Raw genomic sequence first — 27,717 nt, 5'->3', positions numbered from 1 at the left:
TGACATCTCAGATACAGAGAACAGGATTTCGTAGCAACCAAGACATAAACAAATCTTTTATTTTGAAAATACATAACAGGAAACACTGGATACATGACCCGGAACCACTTTACAAATCTGCCCTTTCACAACCAGCATGACCCGGACCTGAGAAAAACGTAGTAGAAACTTTGTTCTTCATACGGACGAATTATTTAACCACATGAAGACGATTTGTAAAAACCGGCTGTTATTATTTTTCCTCTTTGTCTGACATCACCATCTGTTTTTAACCAGAACGTGTGTTAGCAGTAGCATTAGCTCACACCGTGTAGGAACATACAATGTCAACAGCGCCAGAAGCACCGACAGCACCGACAGGAGGAGCAGATGCCGCTGTATCAAAACCCAGCCAGATGTTTAAGAACTGCTGGAGCTGTCGGCTCCTCTCCGGCGGGGGTCTGATCCTGTCTGGAGCTTATGTGTTCAACGCAGCCCGGAAAGTGATGCGACAAGGTGGACCCACCTCTATGGGGACAGTGGCACAGATTACATTTGCTGCAAGTAAGTTGCGCAGTACTCTGACTTTGTAGATGTAACATCACGTGTTATCGTCTTTTAAAGTAATCAATGCACACCTGCATTTATCTTTCAGGTTTGGCTGCATGGGGAATTGTTGTCATCGCTGACCCGGTAGGAAAAGCGCAGAGGAAGACATGAGGGCTGGCCAGGAGCATGGCAGCAGATATTAATGGACAATATTACACCAAGCCAGTCAAGCTGCTCCAGTGTGTAGAAAAGCTCTGTTGTTGTTGCACTGTTAGTGGAGTAAAAAAGACAAGCGTCATATTACATTGTTGCTGGCCAAGCATCCTCTAACACTGGAAGCTACTGTTTGGTTGAATTAAAAGTGAAAGACATCATATATTTCATTAAAAAAAGGTGATTTAATATCTCAGTCATCCTTAAAATGTTATGCATAACAACATTTTACAATTTTTTACGTTTTTTATTTCATTCATAACTTTAATGATCAGAAGCTTGCTTCAGGTATCATCAGGACCGGGTATTTGACAAGAGCAAAATTATTATATAAAAGCTATTATTTAGTTTTTATATAATAATTTTTAGCAACATAAAGCTGTCAAAAACAGGACATTCCCACCGAGTTGTTGACCACCACATAAGCTTTAAAAATATAAGTAAGATTTAACCTAGTCTCTTCATCCCAGTGTTGTTTTATAGTTGATATGTGATGTTTCAAAAGTGGTGTATTAAATAAGCAGCACGATGAGCCCATCACCCATTAGAATACATACATTAAACCCATTTGTCAGTTTCTGCCTGGGTTTCAAACTGACTGGGGTTGGCTTTGCTGTTGTTCCACAAAAAGAGATCAGTCATTAGTACAAAAGATAGTTGTCACTTGTTCTTACAAGATAAAATAACAAAACTCAAATGAAAATATAAGCACAGGACTATTTTATGGGTTTAATTAGTACTTTAGTACTAGTACATTTTTTTCTACTGTTTTGGCTCTGCACTTAGAACATCTATGCTAATGATAAAAACTAGGAGTCATAGCTCCTTTAATAGGCCTATACAATTAACTAATTTTTGGACAGTGCAGTAGGACAAGGCTACACTTCTACACATGTTGCCTGATGTCAGCACCCTGAATTTAGAGCTGACTGCATTTTTAGCTGCTGGTTTAACTTTAGCCCCATCAGTAGTGTTTTCATTGTGTCCTGCAACTCCTTACAAACACCAAATGCAGCAAGCAAACACACTGAAGACAGCATACACAGCGTGGGTCAGTTAGTCTGAGTTACCTTTTATTAGTGTTATACTGATCTGAGCACAACTGCTCACAAGGAAGAGTTTGATAAGCATGATGCAAAAAAAAAAAAAAAAAACACCCTAAAGTCATTTTCAGTCGCGTAAAATGATCATGACATTCTGATTGATTTTTTTTAGGTTAAAGAAAAATATGAAAATAGAGTTGACAGTACATTTAGGCACACTATTAACACATACTGTACACAGATATGCACAATTTTCATTATCATAGATTATCATAAATACTGGGGTTAAAAAAAACAAACAAAAAACAAGCCTTCCTGTACAGAGAGGTGTGCAGAAAGTTAAAGGTGACACCTCCTCCTCCACTGTGGGGACAAAATATTCGCCTCCCAGTAAGAGAGGCTTCAGTTCATGTCCGCCTGCTCAGCCAGAGACCACCACGGCTGCTCAGTGCAAGCGAATCAAAGCAGACGAGGGAGTTCCATCCAATGACTGCAGCAGAATGGGACTCCATCCAGGAAATGGGAGAGCCCCCCCCCCCACAGGTGCTACGTTAAGTGCTCATTAGCAGTGATTCCATTGGTACCAGGACATGGCTCTCCTGTCAGTTCCTAACATCAAAGGTCTGTTCACACTCAACAGAACAGGCTCAAATGCATAAAACGCCACTTTATGAGTTAAAAAGAAGCAGTTGTTTGTGGCCGCCTCTGACCTAGCTATAGCCCAATGAGCTAATCATCAGGCTGTGACACAGAAAACCCCCCTACCACTGCCCTGTCCACACCCAAAACAGATTCTGTACGAGTGGGCCAGGGGTAAGTGGAAAATGTCCCCCACACACCAGAAACAAAACAAAAAAACTCAGACTTATAAAACAAGTCTGTAAAATTAACATTGTACTTTTACAACAACGGAATGTTAAGTTGTTGGGATAAGAAGAAATCTGTGGGGAAACTTCTTTCATGTTCTACTATTAAAACAATATGAATTACTTTTTTTCAGTATACAATGATTCAAAATGCACATGCATTAAAAGAAAAAAAATATTGCACAAAATTAAAGACATTTTCTCTGAATAAAAGTGATTAGGGATATATCTCCATATGTCTATCTTGATTTCCTTGTTACGTTCAATCGTGCGAAGGAGAGCTACCTCTAGCGTGCGTCTCTTGGTCAGTATATACTGTATATAGTTTTAAGGCTGGTTCACTAGCTCACACTGGCACAGTTTCTGACTGGAGAGGGTTGCATCTTCGTGCTAACACACACACGCACACATACACACTCACAAAATTCTACACAAGCCAAATACAGACTAGACCAGAGAGTACATTCTTTGATGGCGCGCTTGGACAACCAGAGCTGAGCCTCCCACAGCTGTAACACGCTTCAGTGTGTCCACGCAGCTTCGCAATCTCCTTCTTCACACGACTGACAACATGAAGCACAGCAATGTTCAGAGTATCCCAACATCAAACCGGTGCACACACACGTACTGAACAGCATGAGCTTTGGTCGTCACAGGTCATGACAGTAGCATTAAAGGGGATGTGGCCATGGGTGGTATGGATGATGTAACACTTTGGAGAAAAAAGCGTTGAGCCTAGAAAAAATGTGAACTATAAAAATCTAAATAATCCTTTTTGACCCATGTTTGTTCAGTCACATTTAAAAACAGCGCCTTTTGAACCCAGTGCTATTGACGTATTTGGTTGCTATGAAAACAAAATATTGTTCGCATGTTAGCAAGTGTGCAGCTTTTGAGGATTAAATGTCTACAGCACGAGGGTGAAGTCTGACTACAGCTGAGGGGCCAGGTCACTGAGATGGTACACTGTGCCAGCCAGACGACAGAAGCGGGAAGGTAAGGCAAGGTGTGGGTCTATGCTATCTACTCCTGCAGTTTAAAAACAATACAGTATTTGTGGTCTGCTCTCTGGACCACGAGAAAGCAGCATTGACTGGCCCAGGATAAAGCTAAACACAAGTAAAAAGTCCAACAAGGAGGAGGATAATATTAAAACTGAAAGACTACCATGTTCATTCTTGGTGCAAATGACAGGATTTGTGTTGGCGCATGTGTGTGTGTGTCACAGAGTGAGAGGAGGGCAGAGTGTGTGTTGTTCATCCTTCAGTTCTGTCTCCACAGAAATGATCGGCTGGATAATTGGAGTGTTTTCACTGGAAAGAGTGTGAGGGGAGTGGAAGGGCAGGAATCTTTCTCTCTAACACACACACACACACACACACACACACAGATATACCTCAGCATTCACTTCAAGCCCCCCACTCTCACTCTCAGCTCTACAGTCTGTGTCTAGTCAGCCCATGTCCCGCTGCAGTCTGTCCTCTCCTGTCACCTCTTGAGCGAGGAGGATTTGAGTTTCTGGTTGTATCTGTGGATGCGCGGCGAGCGGGAGTGCAGCTTGACAAAGAGCTCAGGGAATTTGTACTGGGGGAACATGGTCTCCAAGAAGCCCTCCAGGAACACGTAGACTAGCCGACGGTTCATGGGTTGGTACTGAAACATGTCGAAAACACGTAGTATGCCCTTTCTCGTGGTGTCCGCTCCGATGATGTGCTTCAGCTCATCTGGGGTAGGGAGAGAAATATGGAGAGGTCAGGGGGTGCATAACCTGTCTCTTTGGCATGGTATTAGGGCAAGAATGAAGCATGGAACTGTTTAGTTAAACAGAGAGACATGAAACTCAAAGAGAGTGAACATGCCACCATATCTTAAACAAAATGTAAGGTGCAAAAGACAGTTGCTAGAATACAGAAGACAATGTAGCTCAGCACTTATATGACAAGCTTTCTTCAAGCCAGACAGTCTTTATCCTTTAAGTCCCTGTGTTGTAAAACTGAGAAAAATAAACTCTTCTAAACACTTTTAAGACAAAGCGTACATTTTCTGCTGTGTCGCTGGTCTAGATTTTCAAATGTGCCGTCTTCTTCACCTCATTAAGGTGCAACAAGTCGTAAAGGGTGACTCATAATACGCCACGAGGGGCAATAAACCCATTCCACAGTCAAAAACAAACCTGGACAAACCAAGCAAAGGTGAGATTTATGCTTGATCGGATTGGATGTTACAGTTGTTCAAGAGAGAAGGCTTCAAGGATGAGAAGTAAGTGGATGAAGCAGTACCAAACAGGGCTGGGTGATACCTAGATTAAGAGTATGTGTGTGTGTGTGCGTTTGTTTGTACCTGGCATGATGCCCAGCAGGCTGGTCTTGGCGGCTACACGTGTTCTCATGCGGATGCTCTTGTCTCGACGGGGCGGCGTCTCAGCCAGAATACCGTTGGGCCAATAGGAATCCCTGTACGGAGACAGAGTGAATGAGGGTTCTCCCACAGTTCTCCTGACCAATCAGAGTCATTTGAAAGAAAAGGGGAGGGGTTACCTGAACTTCTTGACGTAGTCTGCAACCTGCTCTGGTGAGGTCAAGTAGTCCACGTGATCCACAATTTTCCTACAGAGACGAGGGAAAGATGTTTCAGGCTGTGCTCTGTGTGGATTCACTGCTCTTTGTTTTGACCTGTGACTGATTTTCCGGAGCTCTGAACACATGAACTTGTATTCAGTTTAAGTTTGTGCACACATGCTGTGATCTGTGAATGTTAATCCTGTTTGCTCAGGTGAAAGCAGTTCTGCAATGAAGATAGTGACTGTGCACCGTGTTTGTCTGAAACACTGTATTTTGGTTTTAACAAGCTCAGTCATTTCTTTTCACATCACCAAAACTGCTTAACTGGAGCAGGACAGAGATCCCAGTCAGTTATGTTAAACCCCTTTGAGATATTATCACCTGTAACATAACGTGTGATTGACTTTGGGATCATTTTTAGACATGATTTGGTGGGTGCAGCAACCCATCTGGTCATTTATTAGTAGGGTATGTACATAAATTAAATTTTCTAACAAGCCAGCTGTATATGTGCCTATATTTCCCCCGGATCTGGGAACTGTGTTCAGTCTACTCTCTTACCTGTTGATGGTGTCTCCATATGTGGCCCTGATGAGCTGCTGCAGCAGGTTCTTAATGTTCCTGCGCAGCCACTGGTTTTTCTCCTTAAGGTCAAACACCTCGTCCATCAGCAGCAGCATTACCCTCAGCGGGATGTTATCGTCCACCTGGACACACAAATAAACACATGAATGTCCATTTCACCGAAATAAAGAAAGAAAATCACAAGGAAATAAAACAAATGAAACACCAATCACACAACATGCCCGCTGACTCACGTTGTCATCGAGCTGAGCAGACACTCGACAGTGTTCAGGGTCGATGTCGGTCTTGGGGAGGAGTGGAGGCACCTGGAGAAAAAAAGGAGAGGATGCTGGATAGTCAGATGTTGGATGAACTCACTTGTCGGAACAGTGAGGAAAAGAGGATTGTGGGTTATTTACAGTTATAGAGAGGCTGCAGGGGCACAATTTGTAAAGACAGGAGTCCATTTATCATAACTACAGCCCAGTGTGTAGATTCAAAGCTAACAGACCATGATACTAGCAAACAGAAAAAAACACTTTTACACTACAAAAAAAATCAAACTAGACTGTTTTGCTTTCCTTTATTAGGATGCATTGTACTTGCTCTATGTGATGGTGTTACCTTGAGTATGGACTGTTTAATGTCCTGGCCCAGTCTTTCTGACATGCGGCCCATGTTATCAGACACCTTGGTCATGCCCTCAGCCAGACTGTCTGGCAGGGCCTTCACTGCGTTGGACACGTTTCTCATGGAGCTCCTCAGAGGATTTACAAATGTGTCTATCTGATGGGCGGATAAAACAAACGGAGAAAATGTATTTCATAAAACCAGTCAACAAATGAGTCATCTATAAAGTACAGCATATCTCTGTCATTAAGAGTGTGCATTCATGAGTGCAAACATACTACAATCTTAACTATATACATGACACATTTACAGTTATTTGGTAGTAAATAAATGATACTGAAGAAATGTAGTGACCTTGCGTGCAAACTCTCCTTTGCCCTTGCTGTAGGCCTTGTTCTCTAGGAAGTCATAGACATAAGGAATCAGAGTTGGACAGGCCTTCACCATCTCTGGGTTCAGCAGCAACTGGAACACACACACAAAAGTTACTAATACACTCCGCAAAATGATGCAAGGCAATAAAGACATTCAGAATTGGACTAGTCAACACTAACATGTAAAACTGTTACCTGTAGATAAGCATTGAGGTCTTTTTTTCTCTTCTCCAAGAAGTCTCTGTCCATGTTGTTGAAGGTCTTCTTCCCTGGCAGCTTGAGGATCGACGCCAGGTTCTCAAACTAAAGCAGAATCAATTCACAACGGACAGGATGAGACGACCAAGTTCACAAGTTATTGCTCCATGTATTAACTCTAATGTTGACTTCTGAAGAGCTGGTACGCAGACATTATAGCTCACACACACCTGTTCAGTGATCCTCATATGGAAGTCGTGGAAGTCCGAGTAGCGGCGATATGTCTTCCAGCAGTCCTCGCTGCCGTCTTGGTTGCGTCTGAACACAGTGATGGCGTAGAGCGCGTAGGTCTTACCGTGGTCATTGCAAACCCCTGCAGCACCCCAGAAGCCGGGGAGACAAGCGTCAGCTACCCCGCCCCGGAAATACATCCAAAATGGGAATGGAGGACGAGGGATGGGATGAAAGCAGAAAAAGGGAAAAAGAAAGAAAAGTATGTGCGGGTTCAAAGTGTGAGGAGGAGGAAGAGCAAGCAAAAGGTTGAATGCAGGGCAGAGGGTGTGGGAGCGTGATAAAAGGGAGACAGAATGACAGGAAGGGAGAGGGAGGGTGGGAGGAAGGAAAAAGGAAGAACAGAAAACCAGTAAAGGTGATGGAATGAAAGAAATAAAGAATACTGGAACAGTATGAAGTGACACAGCAGAAATGATGAATGAAGAAGGTCAAATGTTGAAAGAAAAAACATGCAGGGAGGGAAAAATAGGGGCTGACAGATACCCAATATACCCGACAAATTCACACACTCTCAATGTGAGCACACCCAAATCCCACACCAAGTGAAGGTCAAGTGTTTTTAAACCTGACATGCATACACAACTTGCCAGGATCATATAACAGAAACCCTTAAATTCAGTTTTTTTCACAACCCGTCATCCAAGGTTGACAGCTGTGAAAATATACATCAAGTAAAAAAGTGCCAGAGTGAGTCAAAGAAAACACACAGCCAAAAGCAGTGTATTTGAGACTCTGTGTGTGTGTATGTATGTGTGTGTGTGTGTACCTGTGTCTGAGATGAAGGCATGTAGGTGCATAGATTCATCATGGCAGGAGTTGGACAAGTCGTCCAAAGACTGAAATCACAAAAACAAATTCATCATTGAGCTACGCAGTTTGCCAACAATAACAGTGCAGTGCTGCTTCATTGTGGATGACTGCAACAAAAACAGTGTGAGATGTGCCTCTGCATCAGCATTTCTCTGAGCTCTGCAACAGGAAGTGACGATAAGATAAGATACAACTTTATTTATCCCCAGTTGAGGAAATTTGGGCATTACAGCAGCATTGAAGGCAAAAAGGAAGGAAAAAAAAGAACAGCAGAGGTGGAGAACATTCGAAAAAATAAAAAACAAAATAAAGAGTAGACTATATATATGTACATATTAAGCAAAATTGAATTGACTATATAAAAGCAAAATAAAATATGTAGAAGAAAAAATATATGTAAAAAGTGTGTATTGCCTCAGTAGCTATGAAAAAAAAACGTTAGCTGCCTTCCGATTAAAAATAACAATAAATAGTGTTACTACTATTGCACAGAAGAATAAAATATACAAAACAGTAAATGCTATGTAATATTGCACAAAATGTAAAAGGAAATATGAAATACTGCACAAAAGTATGGATATGAGCATCATTTGTCAGAAAAGCGTAATTTGACAAATGCTGTATTGGGCTGCCACTCGTGCGACGCCATCTTGGCGAAGAAAACTTACTAGGTTAATGCTTCCTGTGGGGGAGCCGTTGAAGGATTCTCCGTCGCCGTCATCAGATCCCCGGTAGCTCGGCTCTTTCAACATGTCCAGCTCGGCCAGCATGCGCACGTAGAGAGGACTCTGCTTGAAGGAGGGGTAGAAGCGCTCATCACGTAGCATCATGTCATAAACCTGAGGTAAAAAACGTGTAAAACAATTTGTCAACAGAGGAAAACAGAGGCAAGGCAGCACATAAATATAGAAAAAAACCCAACAATGTGAGAGTACTGTATAGTATAAAGCAGAAAAAATCGTGTCTGTGCAAACACAGATAGTAAAAGCTATGCAACTAAGTGAAATAAAATTTCTGTGTGCTGTCACGGTTTGGAAAATTCCATCATTTACATATAAAAACGTACCTTTCTCTGGATTTCATCAAATATTTCTGGCGTGGGGTCGTCTTTCTGTAGCTTCTCCCCTAGTTTTGTTACGGACGCCTCGTCCACCTGCACCCTGGGGGACGCCTGTTGGGTAGGAAAAAAGAGCAGATAGACATCATCGAATACTTTTTTTTAAATATTACATGACACAGGCTAAAGAATGCAGTGATTTTAAGCATATTTGTCATTTACCAAAACATTGCAGGAAATCAGTATGACCAGATCTTCTGACAGACCAAAACATTTTCATTTAGTGTTAATCTCCTTCATGGCTGAACTGACTTTTGCCTTGAAACACTCATGATGTTCACACGCCTCCTACCTTGTCAGAGAGGTATTGTTCATAGACGCCCAGCGCAGCGGCCTTCAGCAGCCCCTTGGTGGCGCTGGGCTGTTTCTTGCCATCTTTCTGCCAGCCCTGCATGGCCTCCAGCTGCTGCTGTGCGGTCACCCTGTAGCCCTCCACCGTGAGCCAGAAGAACAGCTCTGCCTGGGCCCCCGCTGCCTGCATAAAGTCTGGACAGACACACAAGAAGGGCTCCAAATGGTGTCTGTCTGCTATGGCACTTTGGTTACTCAAACATACACAGGCAGTGGACCAGTGAAAATGTAAAGCAATAAAAAATGTAGCAATGTATTTTTGGCTTTTTGTGGTGTCTGGTGATATTGTAGCAAAAGATCCAGCTACTGCTGTATTCTCAGTTAACTAGATTCTAGCCTTCCACTTTTTAAACTTTGGCTGGCTACATTTATGGAGTTTTGGAGATCCAAACATATTAATTTAAAAGAAAATTGTTTAACATTTCAAGCATCACATACGCTATAAAGACAGAACCAGCCATAGTGTTCAGGATGTTAGCTCATTTTCCACATCAGATCTGACGCAACTTGGTTTGACTCCTGCTTTGCACATACAGACACACACACACGCTCTCGATGGTAATCTGATCTGTAACGTGGAACGACCTTTTAAAATCTCTGATGAGGTCATGAAAGAACAGGAGTGTGCCTAATGAGACAGGTTGGGGTTTTAAATTCCAGAGAAATGGAATAAATTATGAATTATAAAGATGATTAACAGAAATGATCAGGACGACTGGGACGACTACAGTGACGTTTGGTATCCGTGGTATATGCGATGACGGGTTTCTGGAATTACCCATGAAGAACTGCAGGGCTATGTTGTGGATGAGGATGTGATCCAGTGGGATAACGCACAGCTTGCCAAAGTTGGCTGCCAGCTTCAAGGCATCCACCTCCTACATAACACAGGATAAGAAAAAAGGATAAGCAGGATACAAAAGGATAAGCAAATAAAACTGCATTGTTAAACTAGCTGACTCCACAAGATAAAACTGAATTTAACTAATAAACTGACCTTGAGCAACTGAAGCTGATACTTGCAAACATTTTACCAGTGCACTAGCAAATTGTAATGTATGTTTTTATTGGATCCTCCAGTGTAAGCACTACAAAGGTTGTGCTGTATTTCTCACCTTGCCAGACTGTAGTCTCTGGATCCTGGTCTCACACACCTTCTTCACAAACAGAAGACTGTTAATCTGGTTCTTGATCACATTGATGTCTATAGGACAGAGAGACAAAGATATCAAGGGAGGAGAGGAAAGCAAAACTGAACGTATGCGCTTTGTGCTTTCCTAGTCTCAAGACAAATTTGTTTTGTGTGCATGTGTCTGTAGATCTATGAGGAAAAAGTGAGCGCCCACCATCTCCAGCCGTGTCCAGGGAGCGCAGGTACTGCAGCTCCTCCAGCACCTTGTCCTTAACAGCCTCCAGCTCAGCAGGCTTGTCTGTCAGCTTCAGGATGTTCATGAAGGCTTCATAGTTGCAGCTGGAGTCCCGGATCTATACAAAATACATTCACACATGCACAATGTTTATGCCTGATTTGATTTGCTTTCTTGCATAGTTTTTATACACACGAGGTATGGATGAGTGGCAGCTCTCACCATCCAGATGACAAACTGGTTGATGTAGTCTGGGTCGCTCAGCTGGTTGATCAGAGGAAGCAGCACACCACGTGCCAGCACCTCCTTTATAAAAACCAAACCAAAAAAAAAAAAAACAATCAAAGAGCATTTTTAGGTCAACTCATATCAACTTACACCACAAACACACCATGACATGGTCTGGTAGTGCAGTCTAGTCCATTCAGAAGCATTGTGTTGTTGGAAAATAATACTCATGGCTGGCCGGCAGCCAGAGTGGCAGCAGCATTTGGCTGGTGGCTCAACACAGGTTGCATGACATATTGTGTGACTGAATATGTGATTTTGCGCCTCACATTTGCTTCTGAGACCAGTGAAGTCACGTGTGCTGTGATCGTCTGACACACTGTAAGTGAGAGTGTTTATCGTACGTGCACTCACCCTTAGGAAGTATCTCATGTTCTTGTTGTGGAAATCTCCAGGAGGTAGTAACAGATACAGAAGCAGCTCACACAAGTCCCGAAGAAAACCTGACACACACGGCATGTTTAGCTTTCGCTAGTTGCAGAATCAAAATTTAACACATTTGTGGGAAGGGTTCTTCATGACAGTGTGAACCGTGAGGCCACACATGTTGCAGAGCTGCGTTTACCTTCTTCATCCTTGTGTGAAGTGCACACAACGTCTCGACAAATCTTCCTCTCCATCTCCACCTCAGCCTCAAAGAAGGAGTCCAGCAGCTCCTCTGTTATGTCCCCTGTTCAGATATCACTCTTCTTCATTATAATCATCATCACTAATCTCAAAATTCTCATCATCTGACTCTTTACTTTCTGGAAGAATTTGTCTGCGACACAATTGTAATCATATCTTATTGTGCAGCCCTGAAACGGACCACCAAACTCTGATTAAACTCAGAACTACATGATTACAGTCATTGTTCAGGACAAGATGAATCAACTGAGGAGACATGCCAAACATATTAATGACTACTGTGAATGAAGAAGCAAGTGTGTATGAATGTGTCGGCTTACGTTGCTTGTCCTCTCTGTCGGCGAGGCGATCCTGGGCTTTTCTAAAGACACGTAAATGGGTGGCAAAGTCGTCCACCAGGCGAGTGGTGAAGTAAGGCTGCCAGTCCACCTCTTTGGACCTTGGCACATAAAACACACACACACACAAACACACACACACACACACACACACACACACACACACACACACACACACACACACACACACACACACACACACACACACACAAACAAAAAATGAAGAAGATTGAATACATTTGTACAAGAGCGCATTCAACATCAAGACGGAAAATGCGTAAAATGTCTTTTACCTTGTAGAGAACTGGACGAGGGCATTCTGCAGCGTCTGTCTGATCTCCAGTAAGAAGGACTCATCCTCGCTCAGAGTGTAGTACCAGTACTGGATGTAGTCTCTCAGAGCAAACTGGATCACCTGCACAGACAAAAAAAAATGGAGGAGGAAAGAACAGAACAGAAAATCAGTAAAGACAACCCCAATGAGCTGGACTGAGGGGGGTGGAAAGTAAACAAGAGGGACTGAGCAGCGCGTTTATTAAATACTGCACAAGATTTGAGTGCGAGCTGGGTAAATAAATCTTCTTTGAAACATAGAGGGAGGGAGGATTTAATCATGAGAGGCTTTTTAATGTGAGTGCATATGAGAAAAGAGTCGAGGTGAATGTGCCAGAAAAATCAATGTCTTTCAGAGAGCATGACGCAGGTTTACATGATGTCACGTTTAGCCGTGCAAGATCTCAAGGTTCACATGCTGCTGAAATGATTAGTGTGCATTCCCAGCGAGGAAGGGAGAACAGAGGCACCACAGTGGAGCAGTTAGTGTCATCTGACCATCACAAACTGCTGTGTCTGCACTTAACTCTGCCAGCCACACTGCTCTATTGGGGACAACATGCTAAAAGCTCGTTTTCTGTTGTAAGTGTTGCAACCACAGGATGGGGAGGAAAGACAACCTGTGAGCAGCAGACAACAGCCGCTGAGCTCATCTTCCCTGTGTGGAATGCTGACAGACAGCCGAACCATCATTTAGAGGATTGAATTACGAATGTGTTAAGATGGAAAACATTCTGAGTCAGTTAAAGGCAGACTAACAGCCAGGGAGTGAAAATACTACATGTCAGCGCTGAAAGAGTCTTTTCCTTTTACTCGAGCCACATGATGACTAAAGTGTTGATGAGACACTGTTGGTGTAAGAGTTTAACGGCACAGAAACTTTCACTTCCACTTTCTGTTAGGACAGAAAAGTAAGACATGGTTTCTTCTGGGCAGTATGTCAGAAAAGATTTTAGAAGCTTAAATATGCACATCATATTTACTCCATTTAAATATTGTTTTGTAGATGTAGTATTTAACTATAATAAATAACAAATGCCCATTAAAAGCAGTTTATGAACTATTAATACAAATGAAAACATATTTCTTTGAAAGAAGATCAAATGTAATGACACTTACAGAGATCGTATCTAAGATGTTGTGCAACTACTTAATTTAGTACTTGGAATATTTTTTTAGTTGATTATATTTTCATTCGATGGAAAAATGACAGACAACGTCTAGCATTTATTGGCTGACAGACATCCTGCTCTAGGCTAATCCAATGACACAAAACACAAGGAACCAACTTCCTGTGACTGTGAGACACTTTAGGCTTTAGGGGGTCATGATGACTACTTTGTGTCTTGAGGCTGTTAAGTTGCTGACCTGGGCCGGCTGATGGGTCAGACAGTGACTTAAGCAGGCCTGGGTCCAAAAAGTCTGGACTGTCAGTATCTATCACCCAGTCATAATCCTGTTATCTCCTCTCCTGAGTTGTCCCATTATCACCTGTCGAATGCCTATGACCAGCCACTCTGCTACGCCACCTCATTGCTGAGTGACGGGTACAGTGGGAACTTCAACACCAACAGACAGACGTTCTTTCACAGTCAATCCTATACAGCTCATAACATTAGCCCTTGTAATTGTAGTTTGCACTTCTTATAGTAAATACAGTTCAACAGCACCACAAACTGCTGCCTCCAAAACCATCATAAGGTCAAACTAACGCTTCTCCTAATAAACTACCTAAAAGATTTCTAAATAAACTGTGTAAATGACAAATTTGTGGAGCTGATGATGCCATACAAGGGCCAAAAAATACTCACTGGTGAAGCTTTGGCACAGGAAGTCACACACAGACATGCACGCACCTGTTGTAGTGGTTCATCTATGAAACTGGAGCCAGTCAGTCTCCTGTCAATCTTTATAGGCTTCATCTCCAGCCTCATCTCATCCAATGTCTGAAGGAGACAAAAAGAAAGAAGAGAGATGAGAGTGGTAGTGAAATGTCAGATCAAATCAAATCAGTGACAACTTTAATGATCTGCATGGTAACTGGCAAGATCACTTCATCAACAAAGCAACTTCTCAAACAACTCATTTATTTGTTTGAGTAGGTGTGAAAATGTGTGTGTGTGTGTGTAAGGGTGCTTTTACCTTCAGTATACCAATTTGTGTGGGTGGCAAGTAAGAGTGCTCGCACTTTTCCAGGTGTTTCTCTGAGTTGATTTTCCCATAGAGCAGAGTTACCGCAAAGCCCCTGGAAAACAGAAGTGAAAATGAGAAAACAGCTAAAAACTGATCAATCAGGCTCCTGCACAGACTGCTGTGGGTAATGTGAGACAGCGTGCTTATCTTCAGACACGATGAATGGTTAAGATCTCTTCCTGCTCACCCTCCAATGAAGCAGAAGATATAAAAAGCCAGGTAGAATATGGCAAAGGGTCCAAAGGTGACGAGGAACAGCACGACTCCAAGACCCCCCCATCCCCAGATGGACAGACTGGCCTGAAAAACACACAAACACAAAACACAACTTAAATACTGCATGCACTTCATCTTATGCTTTAAACACTCTGAAGATCATTAAAGCTGGTCAGAAGAAAAACTCCCTCTATAATTCCAGATCAAGACACATACATCGTCTATCACTGACACTCCATTTACACCTGGTATTAAAATGGGATATGTATCCGGATAATAAACAAGCCTCTGTCTTTACACTTACGTACGTATTTTTAATGAGTTCTTATTATCCTCACGGAGGTCAGATCATAAGAAATTAATCAAGTGTTGAAGTATGGTAAGGTTATTTTAAACAATTTCTTAGTTTAATTTACATAATAATTGCTATACAGTGATATATACCATTACTGTGATATAAAATGACCTCTATAGTGACAAAAGATTTTTGCCATATCACCCATCCCTATCTGGGATTAGATCAATTATATTTCCTTTTAACAGTAAATCAGCTGCACAGATGAGTGCAACACACACCTCTGCCCACGGTTATTTCTTACTGTATATCATTAATTTTCCACCTGTGTTGCTTTCATTTTTCACAGTTCTGTCAAATAACACATCTTTCGATGCTTTCATGGCACAGAAAAGACGTACAGTATAATCAGTAATGAGGGCTGTGTTCCTTTCAGCCTTCTCGCTTGTTCACTCTCTAAATTTGAACAACAACCTATAGTTTATGTTGCCTAAAAACAAATGTTGTGCTGTGTGCAGATGCCAGCATGCTGTACAGACTGCATTTACACCTACCTAAGATCTGAACAAAATGCCAGTCAGACTACCTCCAGATGTGGTCAGGCAAATCTGATCACATTTCCTGTCACGACGCATTTACACCTCACATTAACACAAGTTTTTCCTCATCTGGATAAATGTTGTATTTTAATACTAGGTGTAAATGTGGTCTGACAGACCGAATGACAGATGCAGAGTAAGACTAGATGCCAAAAATATCTACTTTCATGTTGAGACCATCATCAATACCCAACATAAAGCTGTTTGAACCTGACTGCTCACTCCACTGTGAAGGAAGAATAACAACAAATCAGCAGCGCTCCGATACACACTAAATCACATGATTAAACAATTGCACTTAACAATGACATCATTCACGGAGCAAAAAATGCTATTCTACACTTTAGATGTCGGCACAGGAAAAGATTATTTAAAAAGACACACACAGTAGTGTGTTGTATAGTTAGAGAGTATTGTGCATAGACTGTGTGTGTGTGTGTGTGTGTGTGTGTGTGTGTGTGTGTGTGTGTGTGTGTGTGCGTGCGTGCGTGCGATCGTGCATGCATACTCGAGTCGCATCCTATGGCTTTCCTGTTATTGTCAGTGCAGGAAACCAAGCTTTCGTTTCCAGCTAGCAACGCTGTGTCCTAGTTTTCCACATAAGTTACTCTAGTAGGCTTTTTCAGTCCCATACTACAACGGCAATGCAACAGATTCAATTATTGCAGTTATAAAACACCATAAAACTGAAATGTGACTTTTAACCGCTCATTACATGAGACCTCTAGATAAAGGATGGTTTCCATACTTAATACTTCACCCACCTGCCCAATACTCAACTTTGTGGACATTCATCCGCATTCTACAAAGTATAAGATGTGTAGGGCTCTTTTTGTGTAAACAGTACATGGATCTGCCTGCACTGGGTATGTGTGTCACATGTATCTGTGTATGCCTTGGCTGATGAGTAACAAGAAATTGCAGGACAGAAATGCCAAACTAGCTTTGACGTCATTAAGAGACAGTGTCACCATTACAGGTGCAAGCTGGACTAATGAAACCAGGCCATGCAAACCTTAGAAAAGTGATATAATATATCCAGTGTCAGGAGGTAATGTGCAAAGTGCAGGTATCTACACAGAGGTGATTAAACATGAAAAACTCCCACACTGTATTTGGTCACACTCTGACCGTGGATCCATCAGATGGAGTCACCATGATGAACAGCAGTGATGATCTTCGGCTGCCCTACATTCATACTACAGTTCCTTAGATAAGCAGCCCCTGTGATGAAGCCCCAGATAGGGACAGCTTCTTTAGGACACAGAGACATTGTCCTCTCTGTGATATGGACAATTGGATAACACACACATTAGAATGGCTGCCAACTGAGTCACATTCATACACATGGGCCAGCCAGCAAGTAATGTATAGATTGACCACGACACACAGGGAGGCTATTGAGAATCAATGCTAAGCTTACCTCTGTCAATGAATATTGTCAGTACAACAGGCATTTCTGAACCAGACCAACTGCAACCTGTGGCTCTATCAACATGCAAATCCAGAATTTTTATCTATTACTAGAAAATGCCTCAGACAATTCAGGAGAAAGGAACACTGAACGTGGGTTACTGCATGAGCCTACTATGCAGGACAGTGTTTAGGAACAGCATTTTACTTTTTTTTAAACTTCAACTTTATTTAACTCTGTACATGTTCTGTTTGACATCAATTGTATGCATTCCATGAAAATCTAGAGGCAGTGTTGAACTCCTGCCAGAGAGCCATTGCATGTCCCATGACTATGATGTCTTGATGAAGTTTTTTTTTTCCACTCCCAATGCTGCTCACACTAAGCATCAGTAGCAAAGAGATTAGTGGTTGACCCACCAACTGCTCAGAGTATGGCAGGGGTTGGGCTTAACAAGGCACAGCATGTTGCAGGTATTTCATCTCTAAATTAAATGCAACAGTGTTCTGAACTTTATAATAAACTGGACTTACTGTAGCTTCATAAAGCGGATATGAGTCGATTTAAAAGATGACTGGATTGGATCCAGTTCAGATCGTTCAGATCAGCTTGTGACATCCTCAGTCACCACACCAGCTGAGGGCCAGCTGATTACACAGCACACTGGTAAATTAAAACCCGATGCAGATGGCTGTCAACAAGGACCCTCTGAGGACCCCTGACTTTATTTACTCATTGTAAACCAATCTACCACGAGACAGGCTAAGCCCTGTCAAGAGTGTAGGCTGAGAAAGACAGCAAAACTGGTTTTGAATGTATGCGTTGCTACAGTAATAGAACAATAGCATCTCTGAGTAGGGCTTGGAATATATGACGCACAACAGACAGTCACTTCAGTTTGTAAACTTGGTTATGGGAAGGGAGAAATCAGGTTCACAATTCTGCAATTACCCAAAAACTCTTTGCATGTAAACCTAGAGTAATGGGTTCTCTCCCCTACCCCCTACCATATTCTAAACTAAGGCTCATGTATTTTAATTTTATTAGTTATGTAAGAACTTGCAGACTGAAGAATTTTTCTTTTTTGCTGAATCATCTGGATTGACACGAGGGGTCACACATTTATAGAAACCTGCTTTTTTTTATTCATTTATGTTAATTTCAGCATTACGAATTCAATATTTAGCACTACAAACAAAACAAACAAACTATAGCATTCACTACATGGCTAAGATCAGGTCTCTCAGTAGAAATGTAGCTGTGTTAACCAAGTTTCTCTAAATCCCTTACGCATATTAAAAAAAACAGGCTCATGGAGTCGAAGAAATCAGGTTATTGTACAAAGCTAACTACGACCAAGCGTCTTGAGTGCACGTGAACACACTGGCGTCCCAGCTGCAGAATGTGTACAAACTGGCCAGACTACCCCCTCTTCCTCAAGTCATAACCGGCTGGGACAAAGTCACTAATAGTAGGGTTAGGACTTTGGGAGGAGAATAAAGCCGGCCAAAGAAGAGGACTGTTATTACAGTTGAGCTAGGAGTGGTAGAAATACAAAGGAATGCTATTCACAAAGCCATTTATACCCTGCTACAAACTTTGACTATCAGCGTCCTGAACTCTGACACTTACAAGGCAAATATATCACCATTATCAGCTACAGCGTTGTCGCCATTGACAAAAAAAACAAATTAAACGCTAGGTAATGACTTTCGTGCAAACCTTGATGAACAGCTTGACCTGTAGAAACACATATACTCTGTTTGCCTTTTACTCACACAGTAATCACAGAAAAGGCAGTTGCTCCAATGTTCAGCAGCTTTCAGCAGCTCACTCATTCCCTGACGCATATATTACCACCAGACCTAAGCTACATGCTAACAGGCGACTATCTCACATACGCATGCACACACGCACACAATAACTGTGTGATTATAAAGTCTCATGACTGTGGGTTAACCTGAATGAGCAACTGCAACTGCTCATTGAACCTCTCTAGTGAACAACACAGACCTTGAGAAGAATCCAAGAGCCCACCGGCAAAGACATCAGTCAGACCTTGCTAAATTATTTTAAAAAACATTTAGGATACTTCAAAATGTAGTGGATGTGCTTGCCAGAACAAACTGCATGCACTGCTTCCCTCAAATTGAGTAGTTTTAGTGCTAAACTCTTGTATCAGCTTAATAAAATCAAATGTAGTTTACAAACAATATTTATTAAGAGTATCATCAGGAAAAGTTACTGTTCCTTATTTGGACATATGCCTTTTCTTGGTGTGAGGGCAATTTTCCAACGTAAAAGAAATCCAAAGTCCATTCTACTGGAGGCAATCATTCCCTGAGAAAGTATTTGAATGTAGTTCAAATGGGTAATGTAAGTCCAGTCTGACGTCAATGGTGTCGGTGAGCAGCAGTAAATGTGGAGTCGGGCTGTGTGATGAGGCTGTGGAGGCTTGGCTCTGTAGGACAGATGATAACCGGCACTCTTGAGTCATTACAGCTTACACAGGGTTTTAAACATGAACCATCTGTTCCAGTGATTAACACCCAAGCCTATCAGGAACGCACACATCTGAACATCAAGGCAATTCCTTACACAACTCAGACACACAAACATGAGCATAACAATACTATGTGTCTCTGAACAAGACGTCAGCACATGCAGACGGGCACAAATGCTGTTGTGTCTCTTGTTCAAAAACATAAAGAAATGTATTTGATTAGGTCAAGTGATCACCCGGCTCCAGTGCTAATATTCTTTGTGATAAAAATTTGTTGTGTTACAATAAGGGCCATGGTTTAAGTAGAGAAACATTCATTGTTCACTTCACTTGACTTCACTCCATATATCGATTCATGTTCTAGCTGTTTTCATCTCTCATTTTCTCTTTTTCACTCTCAAACACAAACTTACAATGACTAGTAGCAACTTGAACTGTGCATTATCTTGATGTTTAAAGCAAGGTTTTAGAGGACCGCTCCAGTGCCGAATGCCCTTGACTCCAGGTGCATTCAGACATGCAAACCCAGCCTCTTATCAGTGTCTTTTAGATTTCCCATGTTTACTGGCACACACACATAGTGCACTGTACCAGACACACACACGTGAAAAGACGTGCTCAAGGGTGGATATTGCTATTTCTGTGACCAATGCACAAGTCTGCAAGCGCTTAGCTGCAAGGCCTGATCAGTGTGGTCACTGGGCAAGAGGTTAACTCAGCCCATTAAAGCTCTCCTGTGGGAGATCCATGGTTAATGTCTGAGAGGGAGTGAAAGTGAGTGGGCCTGACTGATCACTGACCACTTTTACAGAAAGAGCAGCCATATTAGCTTTAGGATTAAATGTCTAGAATGTAGAGTCCGACATAACTGATGGCCCAATGGCCCATGGTCAGTAAACGTTTATGCAGTGCAAGTTGGTAAATTAAAGTTCAAAACTACCGTAAGTCTTGTCATATATTATAATGTTTAGACACATTCTATCCCTAATATGATACGGCATCTCAGGTGCTGGTTAGCTAGCCATGTAGCCAGCTGCTTTGAGCTTAACAGTGATGTGACAGTAACTTCAGAGTTTAGTGTCTGGTACTACTATAAAAATCTCAAAATACTGACATGACCATGCTGTTAAATTCATCCTTTCTCCCCATACCCACTGCTGATGTGTGGTGCTTTACTGTCTAGCAAGAAAACACCTCCAGTGTTGTTGATGTTAGGTCTGCACAATAGACAGACTGCTCATATATTGCTTATCATGGGTTCCAACATGTTTTTGCCCAGCACAGACTCTTCTGTTTCAACTACTCCCTGCTCAGTCACTGGTACTGAGCTAACACCAACGCTAGCTAATGTCAATTTTTACTGTAGCTGACTAATATCAAGTGCTGTGGGTATGTGGTAGGCAGTCGTTTCTTGCACAATCCTGTTTCATAGTGTTCAGTTTTGTTCAAACAACACAGACAGCAGTCTAAACAAGTGATGTGACTTTCATGGGCTGTAAGTGGCATCAGATGACAACTTCCTAGTGCCTGGATGGGTGTGTTTGACACGAACAATAAATCATGTAATAATAATAAATAAAAATCTAAAAAATAAATAAATAAATAAAATCTAAATATTTACGGAATGTCTTATAGTGTAAGGGAATGATTAAAATGTCTTTTAACTATGTGTGAGTGTGTGTGTGTGAGAGAGAGCGAGAGTGAGAGCTAGAGATAGAGTGAGTGAGCAATTGTAATTAGTCCGCTGGGTTGCATTTGCAGGCCACTCAACAATGTCTTGCAAACAAATGCCATTATATTTTTTCTCTTACTGTTATCGGTCCACACTTGCTGAAATGTTAGAATTAATTATTAAATAATGAAGAAAAAGCCCAGAGAAAATATACCATACAAGGGGCCAGTAAAACTCCGATCTAATGGCCAAGTGGGCCAGTCCAGAAAACGTTTCACATTGGACACTGGAATGAGAAGAGTATACAGTAGAAATGAAATCGTTGTCTTGTGAGTATGTACCTTGAAAGGGACTTATCAATCAAATGATACTGATAGCAGGGTCCAATGCTGGAATTCACTTTTTTTGGCAGGGCTATCTGCTTTGCTTCTGTTTACATCTAGAAAGTGATAGTATCATGTGAAATCACCTTAGTACGTTGTCTTATCCACAGGTTTGCTGAAATCCCACCAGCATGTCTAACCTTTTCTGTCAACTGAAGGTGGTCAGCCTTTTACTGTCAAATCACTGAGAGCCCACACAAACAAACAATGCAATCAGTTGAGCAGATACAGTGGGCAAATTTAGCTGCTTGCTAATTCAAATCCTGTGCTGTGCAGTTCCCTACTAACAAGCCTTTTAGCTAACATCAACTGAACTAGTTCGACATTACATGGAGTACGGCAGGAGAGCAGACAAGGCCAACATGATTCCACTCTTCAACAGGCCAACAAGCTCATAATGAACAAAGCACTTCTCATTTGAAAAAAATATAGCATGATATAATTGGGTAAACTGCTCTTCTTCTATAATCAAAGAAAAGCTGCTGTTTGACCAGCAGAGTACTTCACCTCCCACAGATTTGAAGCACCGGTTAAAATGTGACAAGTGGGCTATGTGAGAGTATATGTACTTGTTGTACATATTAGGTATTTAGCACTAACATCCATTTACAGTAGGCGTTCAGTGGTGATAAAAACATCAGAGAGCAAAAGGACAGTTTATGATCAACACCTTGAAATAATAGAGATAATAAGATAATAGTCCATCTATTATCTTTGCCCCTGCTCACATGTTGCACTGTAATGCATCTTGGATGATCTGATCACAGGTTGACAGCTAGAACTAAGAAGAAATGTGATGGTGCAAGGAAGTACTAGACTTTCTGAAGTCATGGATATATGTGAATACATACAGTATGGGTGACAAATTACAGAAGCAATCTGAATGAATGAGTGGAAAAACACAGATGCTCTTGGCTGATGTGTAGAGCACTCCATCATCAAAACAACAAATCAATCAATCAATCAATCAATCAATAGTAGGCATCTGCATCACCTGTACTGCCCCAAATTTGTTTTTGTTTTTAGTTTAGCAGCGACAGCAGTTAACAATCAAATGACAAAACTGATACATAATACACAATAGAGAAAAATCCAGTCGTAACTGGTGACAAGTCTGATCCTGATGCCAAATGTGAGTCGCATTCCATGTCTCAGCATGACCTCGACATACTATGGATATATCTGGATAAAATTAATTACACAGATGTCAGCCTATTTGGCAGGGCAACCACTTCTATTGACTGAAGGAAGGAGAGAGAGGTGTTCTAGATCACAAACAGGCATGCTGTGACAGTGTGCTGGCCTTAATGTCTACCAAGCTTTGATTAAGACACCTTAACGAGATTTAACCAGGGGTGAAAAGCACTGATATACCTTTGTGTTATCACACAATGCACTTACATCCCCTTACAGCAAACTACCTCAGTGTGCAAAGGCATGTTCATCAACCTATGTAGGCAGGCCATTTGCTTAAAACAAGTTAATCACAGTCAGACAGGAAATAGCCCATGGCAATGTCTACAACTTCATCGTACTAACTAATGTGCAACAGAACTACAAAACACTAGAGCAACATTTACATTACAACTTACTGTGCAAGCATGCATTTAAAATCAAATGACCTAAAAATACACATCACAGCAAACAGCAAATAACTATTATATACTATTATATTAACTACTAATATCAATACAATTTTTCTGAAAGTCTGGGACAAAACACGGAAGGTGAAGCAGTCAGAGGGTCGTCCAGTGGCTTATTAGCAGACAGGCAACAGCCTCCTACATAAGACCGTCAATGATGATGATGACAATTGGTGTTATCAAAACTGCAAGTAAGTTGCTACAGCAGCTGTGGCATCTCTGACCTCACATCTGGACACCACAATACAGATGCCACTACAAAGCCAAAACTCATCACACTATGCTCCAAAACAAGCCCATAATTTACTTCAGACTAGAGGTTTAAAAGGAATGACACTTTGCAAAAAAAAAAAAAAAAGCTACAAATCTGTTGTTTAGCACATGATTGCAGGTTACATAGAAATCAGTGCTGGCTGTCAGACATGCAGAACAGTGCAGTGCCGGCTAAAGCCTCATTACTGAGGCTAAACCTGTACTTAAACTGCTGGAGAGGGGCCTAGATGTGGTAAGGTCACCTGCCGCTCAGGTGAGGTGGACAGTGTGGCCAGCTTGCTTGTCAGCAGATGTCATGGTCAGTAGTCCATCTATCAGTTAACCCGCGTGCATTGAGAAAGTGCATCACGTGAGACTTATAGCAGAACCACAATGTCATCACATGTCACACTGCAAAACGGCTTGTCAGGCTGACGGATCACACAGCTGAAGCGTCGTCTTTATAACAACTGACGAGCAACAATGGACTCAAAACACCCTTTTAATATTTTAAGAGAAGCCTGTGTTAGCCAAGTAGTTTGTGTCTGACAAGAGAAGGAAGCTATTCAGACTGACAGTCTGTCTACTGAAAGCCACTGGAAACATCTCCTTCGGACAGCTGTTTATACATGTGTATAACGTTACTCTGAATTAAAAGTAAAATGAGAAGGAAATGCCACGACGCAGAATTAGCTGTCACTGCTCTAATATGCTTGTTATCAACATGTTAGCTAACGTTGACAATAGAGAAAACAGTTTGGTGAGCAGTAACGTTACTCCTTCACTGTAATCAACCTTGCTACTACCAGGATGGTATTTTTTATTTATTTTTTTTTAGTCCCACTAGTCGTTCAGACAGCTAACGCCCAGCTCACCTGTATTTGTTGTGATGTGGAAATTCGTTGTCGGGGGACGTTACTCATAATCTAAACGCATACTACCGACATTGCCTGTGTCGAGCTAATTCCTGCACGGTGTTGACAGTGCGGATATCGCAGGCTCATCGTATTAACTTAGCGTTAACTGTGTAATCCAGGGCTGACTGCCACTTATAGCAGACAGCTTTTCTGGAAACACAGCGGCGGCGCCCCGTCCTCTCCCTGTCAGGCTGAGTGTTTACCTGTGGGGCTAACGCTAGGGCGCTAGCTGCTACAGGCTAACTAGCCATGTCTATCACTGGAAAACAAACTACTGTAAAGACATACGCGTCTATTTCACCGGCGTTAACTTACCTCTGCAAACATCGTCCAAAAGGCTGTGCGTGCGGTGGCTCTGGCTAACCCCAACACATTGTAACATGCGAGGAGGAGGTTATTTTCTCGGTTAAAAACGGTCGTATTTCCAATCTCCGTACTCTCTTCGGAGCGTCGCCATGTTTGAAAGGTTTATGCCTTGGTGCCCCGTTTCTGGACGTCGCCACGCGATTGGCTGGAAAGCGATGACGCAGAAACACACCCGTGACTGATTGACAGACACAAATGCAGCGTTAATCACGATTGACTGACCCAAATACAGGAGTATTTTATCGATTTATGATATGATGATGATGATGATATGATATGATTTTACTCAGGTTTACCACAGTGAAAAAAGTTACTGAGCAGTTGATTACTATCCCTTCACATTGCACATATTCTATATGTCATAAAATGTGAATATTTGCACATTAATTAGTCAGTGTTTTGCAAACACATATACATCCTCTTCGTTTCAATCACTGTGTGGCACTTTTCATTTTCATTCATTCGATGTATTTTTTTTAAAGATTTTATTGCTTTTTTATTTTCCTTTTTATGTTTCATTACTTTTTTTTAGACTTTTTATTTTTTTTTATTTCCTGCAAGCCCATGTTTAGTACACAGATATTAAGGCAAATTCCTTGTATGTGAAAACCCTCTTATATAATAAACCTGATTCTAATAAAATGGGTCATTCATTCTCAAAATAAACTCAGCCTTTCAGGAAAACTCTCTTTAAGGTCTTTTCTGCATTGGTTGAAAGAATGTTTGACTGATTACCTACAAATACTTAATTCTCATGAAAGTTAAAGAAGTTCACCATGAGATTCTTCTAAAACTGCAACAGCGAAATTTCCTGACTCGTCTGATATTTATGAACTTTGCTCAAGCGAAAGATAGACTAATCTTTTTAAAGAATAACTGTAAAATATTTTAGAATTATTGAAACCACTTCATCTTTGATCATATTGATTTTTTGTTTTGTTTTTTATTAAACACAAAAAGAACATAATTTTTAAATATCATGATTACTTTAGTATATAAACCCTGTATTTAGTAAACCCTGCACAAAATATTTCTTGTTATTTATCCATTCATTTCTTATGTTTTAAATTGGTGTTTTATTTTATTTTTTGCAATTTATGGCACAGACGTGTGATGCAACACAATTTTTTTCATCACTCATCGTATGCATTATTCTTCTGTTTTCTGTATTGCTGTGTGTTCTGTGCTCAATAAAAAGGGCCATACATTTAGTTACAATCATGAGGGACTGAGCCAAAAACAATAATAATATTTCACAATTTCATCTCTTACTCAGGTTTACGGTGAAAGATGTAGGCAAAAAAAAATCTATCTTTAAATGCTAGTCATTGCCAAATTGAACATATTGGTTATCTTCCTGACAAGACACTTACGTCAAATAATGTGCATCATTAGAAGGCTGTGCAAGAAAGACCAGAGGGCAGTCTGATCACATGGTTGACCAGAGGCTACCTGCAAACTCTGTGATAATACATAATTAATTGTCCCAGTGGCATCATCATTAAACTGAGCTTCCTGGTGAAGAGAGGGGGAGGGAGGCAAGGAGATGAGGACGGAAACAAAGAGGCAGATACAAAGAGTCCCAGAGTGACATAAAATGGTTGTTAGCCACAAAAGTTCTCGGTGTTGTTCAGGGTCATTAAACCTGTCTCCAGGTGGACAGAGCCCAGGCTGCGTCACACAGCAGGCAAGGATGGAGCAAAATAAAGTCTCTGGCTCCTCTATGTGCAGAAGAGCTGAGTGCACTCACCAGGCTGCCCATTCTTCTAACACCCAGGTGCACACAGAAGGGACCTCTCCTGCCTTCTCGTGTTTCTTGCGTCTCTATTTCCCTCTGTCTTTCTTCTTCTTTCTCAGTCTGTCACACACTCACAGAAACACACAGGCAAGGCACAACAGTAAACCTAGTTCTCATGCTTTATAAGTAACGAACCTGTTATGAGCAAAATATGTGACAAGCTTATTGGTGTTTTCTTCAGTTCAGTGAAAACACCAAAGTTCAGGTTAAGTGGTTGCTCAAATGCAGGAAATAAGATAACAGTGGCATGTTAATCAACCTGTTTTGCAGGTGTGATCATCATTGCACCACGTGCCTGGCTTAAAAACAAAAATCATAGTGACCACAGAAAAGACAAATGATTTTATTCTATGTTCAAACCTCTGAAATGCACTTTCTCAAAAACGTTTCCAAAGAAAGCTTTTAGGTGCTTTTAGAGACTGCATAGAAGTCACTCAATCACAGAGTCTGGCCTGCAGTGTTGCATCTTTACCACGAGAGGTCACTATCAATCCATCAAATACTCCTATTCGACTGAGCAGATGGTCTCAAAAGAAGTATTAGTGGAATGTCTCAGATAAAGAGGTTGAAAAACATCCAGGAAACCATTCAAAGGAGAGCAAAAAAGGCACAACAATGATTACGCATGACATACTGAGGGGGATTTGAGGTCTGCTATAGAATAAAACATACCTATGCCAAAAGTCTGGCAACAAATTGCAAAGTGGGAAGCCGAGAGGAGGATTACAGTATGTTGCAGATCAGGAGTGGTTTATTTATATAGGCATTTATTCTCCTGTGGTTCAGATCCATAGTGCTTCGTACTGCTTCAGTACTCATCAATGAGAAGAATGCTATGTCTTTTACAGCCACCCATCACAGGTTAGGTCACAACAGGTCCACAGGTCCAATTTTTCAAGTCTGTCTTAAAGCACCGGTCAGGTACCCGTATGTACAGTGAAGCAGTTTTTGCTTGCTGTAATTG

General features: G+C 41.4%; 1 protein-coding gene across 3 annotated transcripts; it reads right to left on the bottom strand.

Moving 5' to 3' along the window:
• Positions 1-1,793: 1,793 nt before the first annotated feature.
• Positions 1,794-26,946, bottom strand: snx13 (sorting nexin 13). 3 transcript variants are annotated; one of them, XM_041955180.1, is made up of 25 exons: positions 26,706-26,946; positions 14,883-14,995; positions 14,645-14,747; positions 14,359-14,448; positions 12,463-12,584; positions 12,152-12,270; positions 11,770-11,874; positions 11,559-11,647; positions 11,139-11,222; positions 10,896-11,034; positions 10,665-10,753; positions 10,328-10,427; positions 9,491-9,684; positions 9,148-9,252; positions 8,750-8,920; positions 8,038-8,107; positions 7,208-7,386; positions 6,975-7,082; positions 6,760-6,870; positions 6,400-6,561; positions 6,030-6,101; positions 5,773-5,918; positions 5,188-5,256; positions 4,991-5,103; positions 1,794-4,374 (listed from the first exon to the last, which is right to left on the bottom strand). In XM_041955180.1, the coding sequence occupies exons 1-25, from the start codon at positions 26,715-26,717 to the stop codon at positions 4,139-4,141; spliced, it is 2,901 nt and encodes a 966-aa protein (XP_041811114.1). In that variant the 5' UTR covers positions 26,718-26,946; the 3' UTR covers positions 1,794-4,138. The 3 variants fall into 3 exon arrangements, with proteins under 3 accessions (XP_041811114.1, XP_041811113.1, XP_041811115.1); XM_041955179.1 differs by lacking the exon at positions 26,706-26,946 and adding an exon at positions 24,905-26,229; XM_041955181.1 differs by lacking the exon at positions 26,706-26,946 and adding an exon at positions 24,905-25,087 and having other exon boundaries at positions 7,208-7,350.
• Between the last annotated feature and the right edge of the window lie 771 nt (positions 26,947-27,717).

This window comes from Chelmon rostratus, chromosome 16, assembly GCF_017976325.1.
Source record: "Chelmon rostratus isolate fCheRos1 chromosome 16, fCheRos1.pri, whole genome shotgun sequence".
Taxonomy (NCBI): Eukaryota; Metazoa; Chordata; class Actinopteri; order Chaetodontiformes; family Chaetodontidae; genus Chelmon; species Chelmon rostratus.
This window is presented reverse-complemented; position numbering and strand designations above follow the sequence as displayed.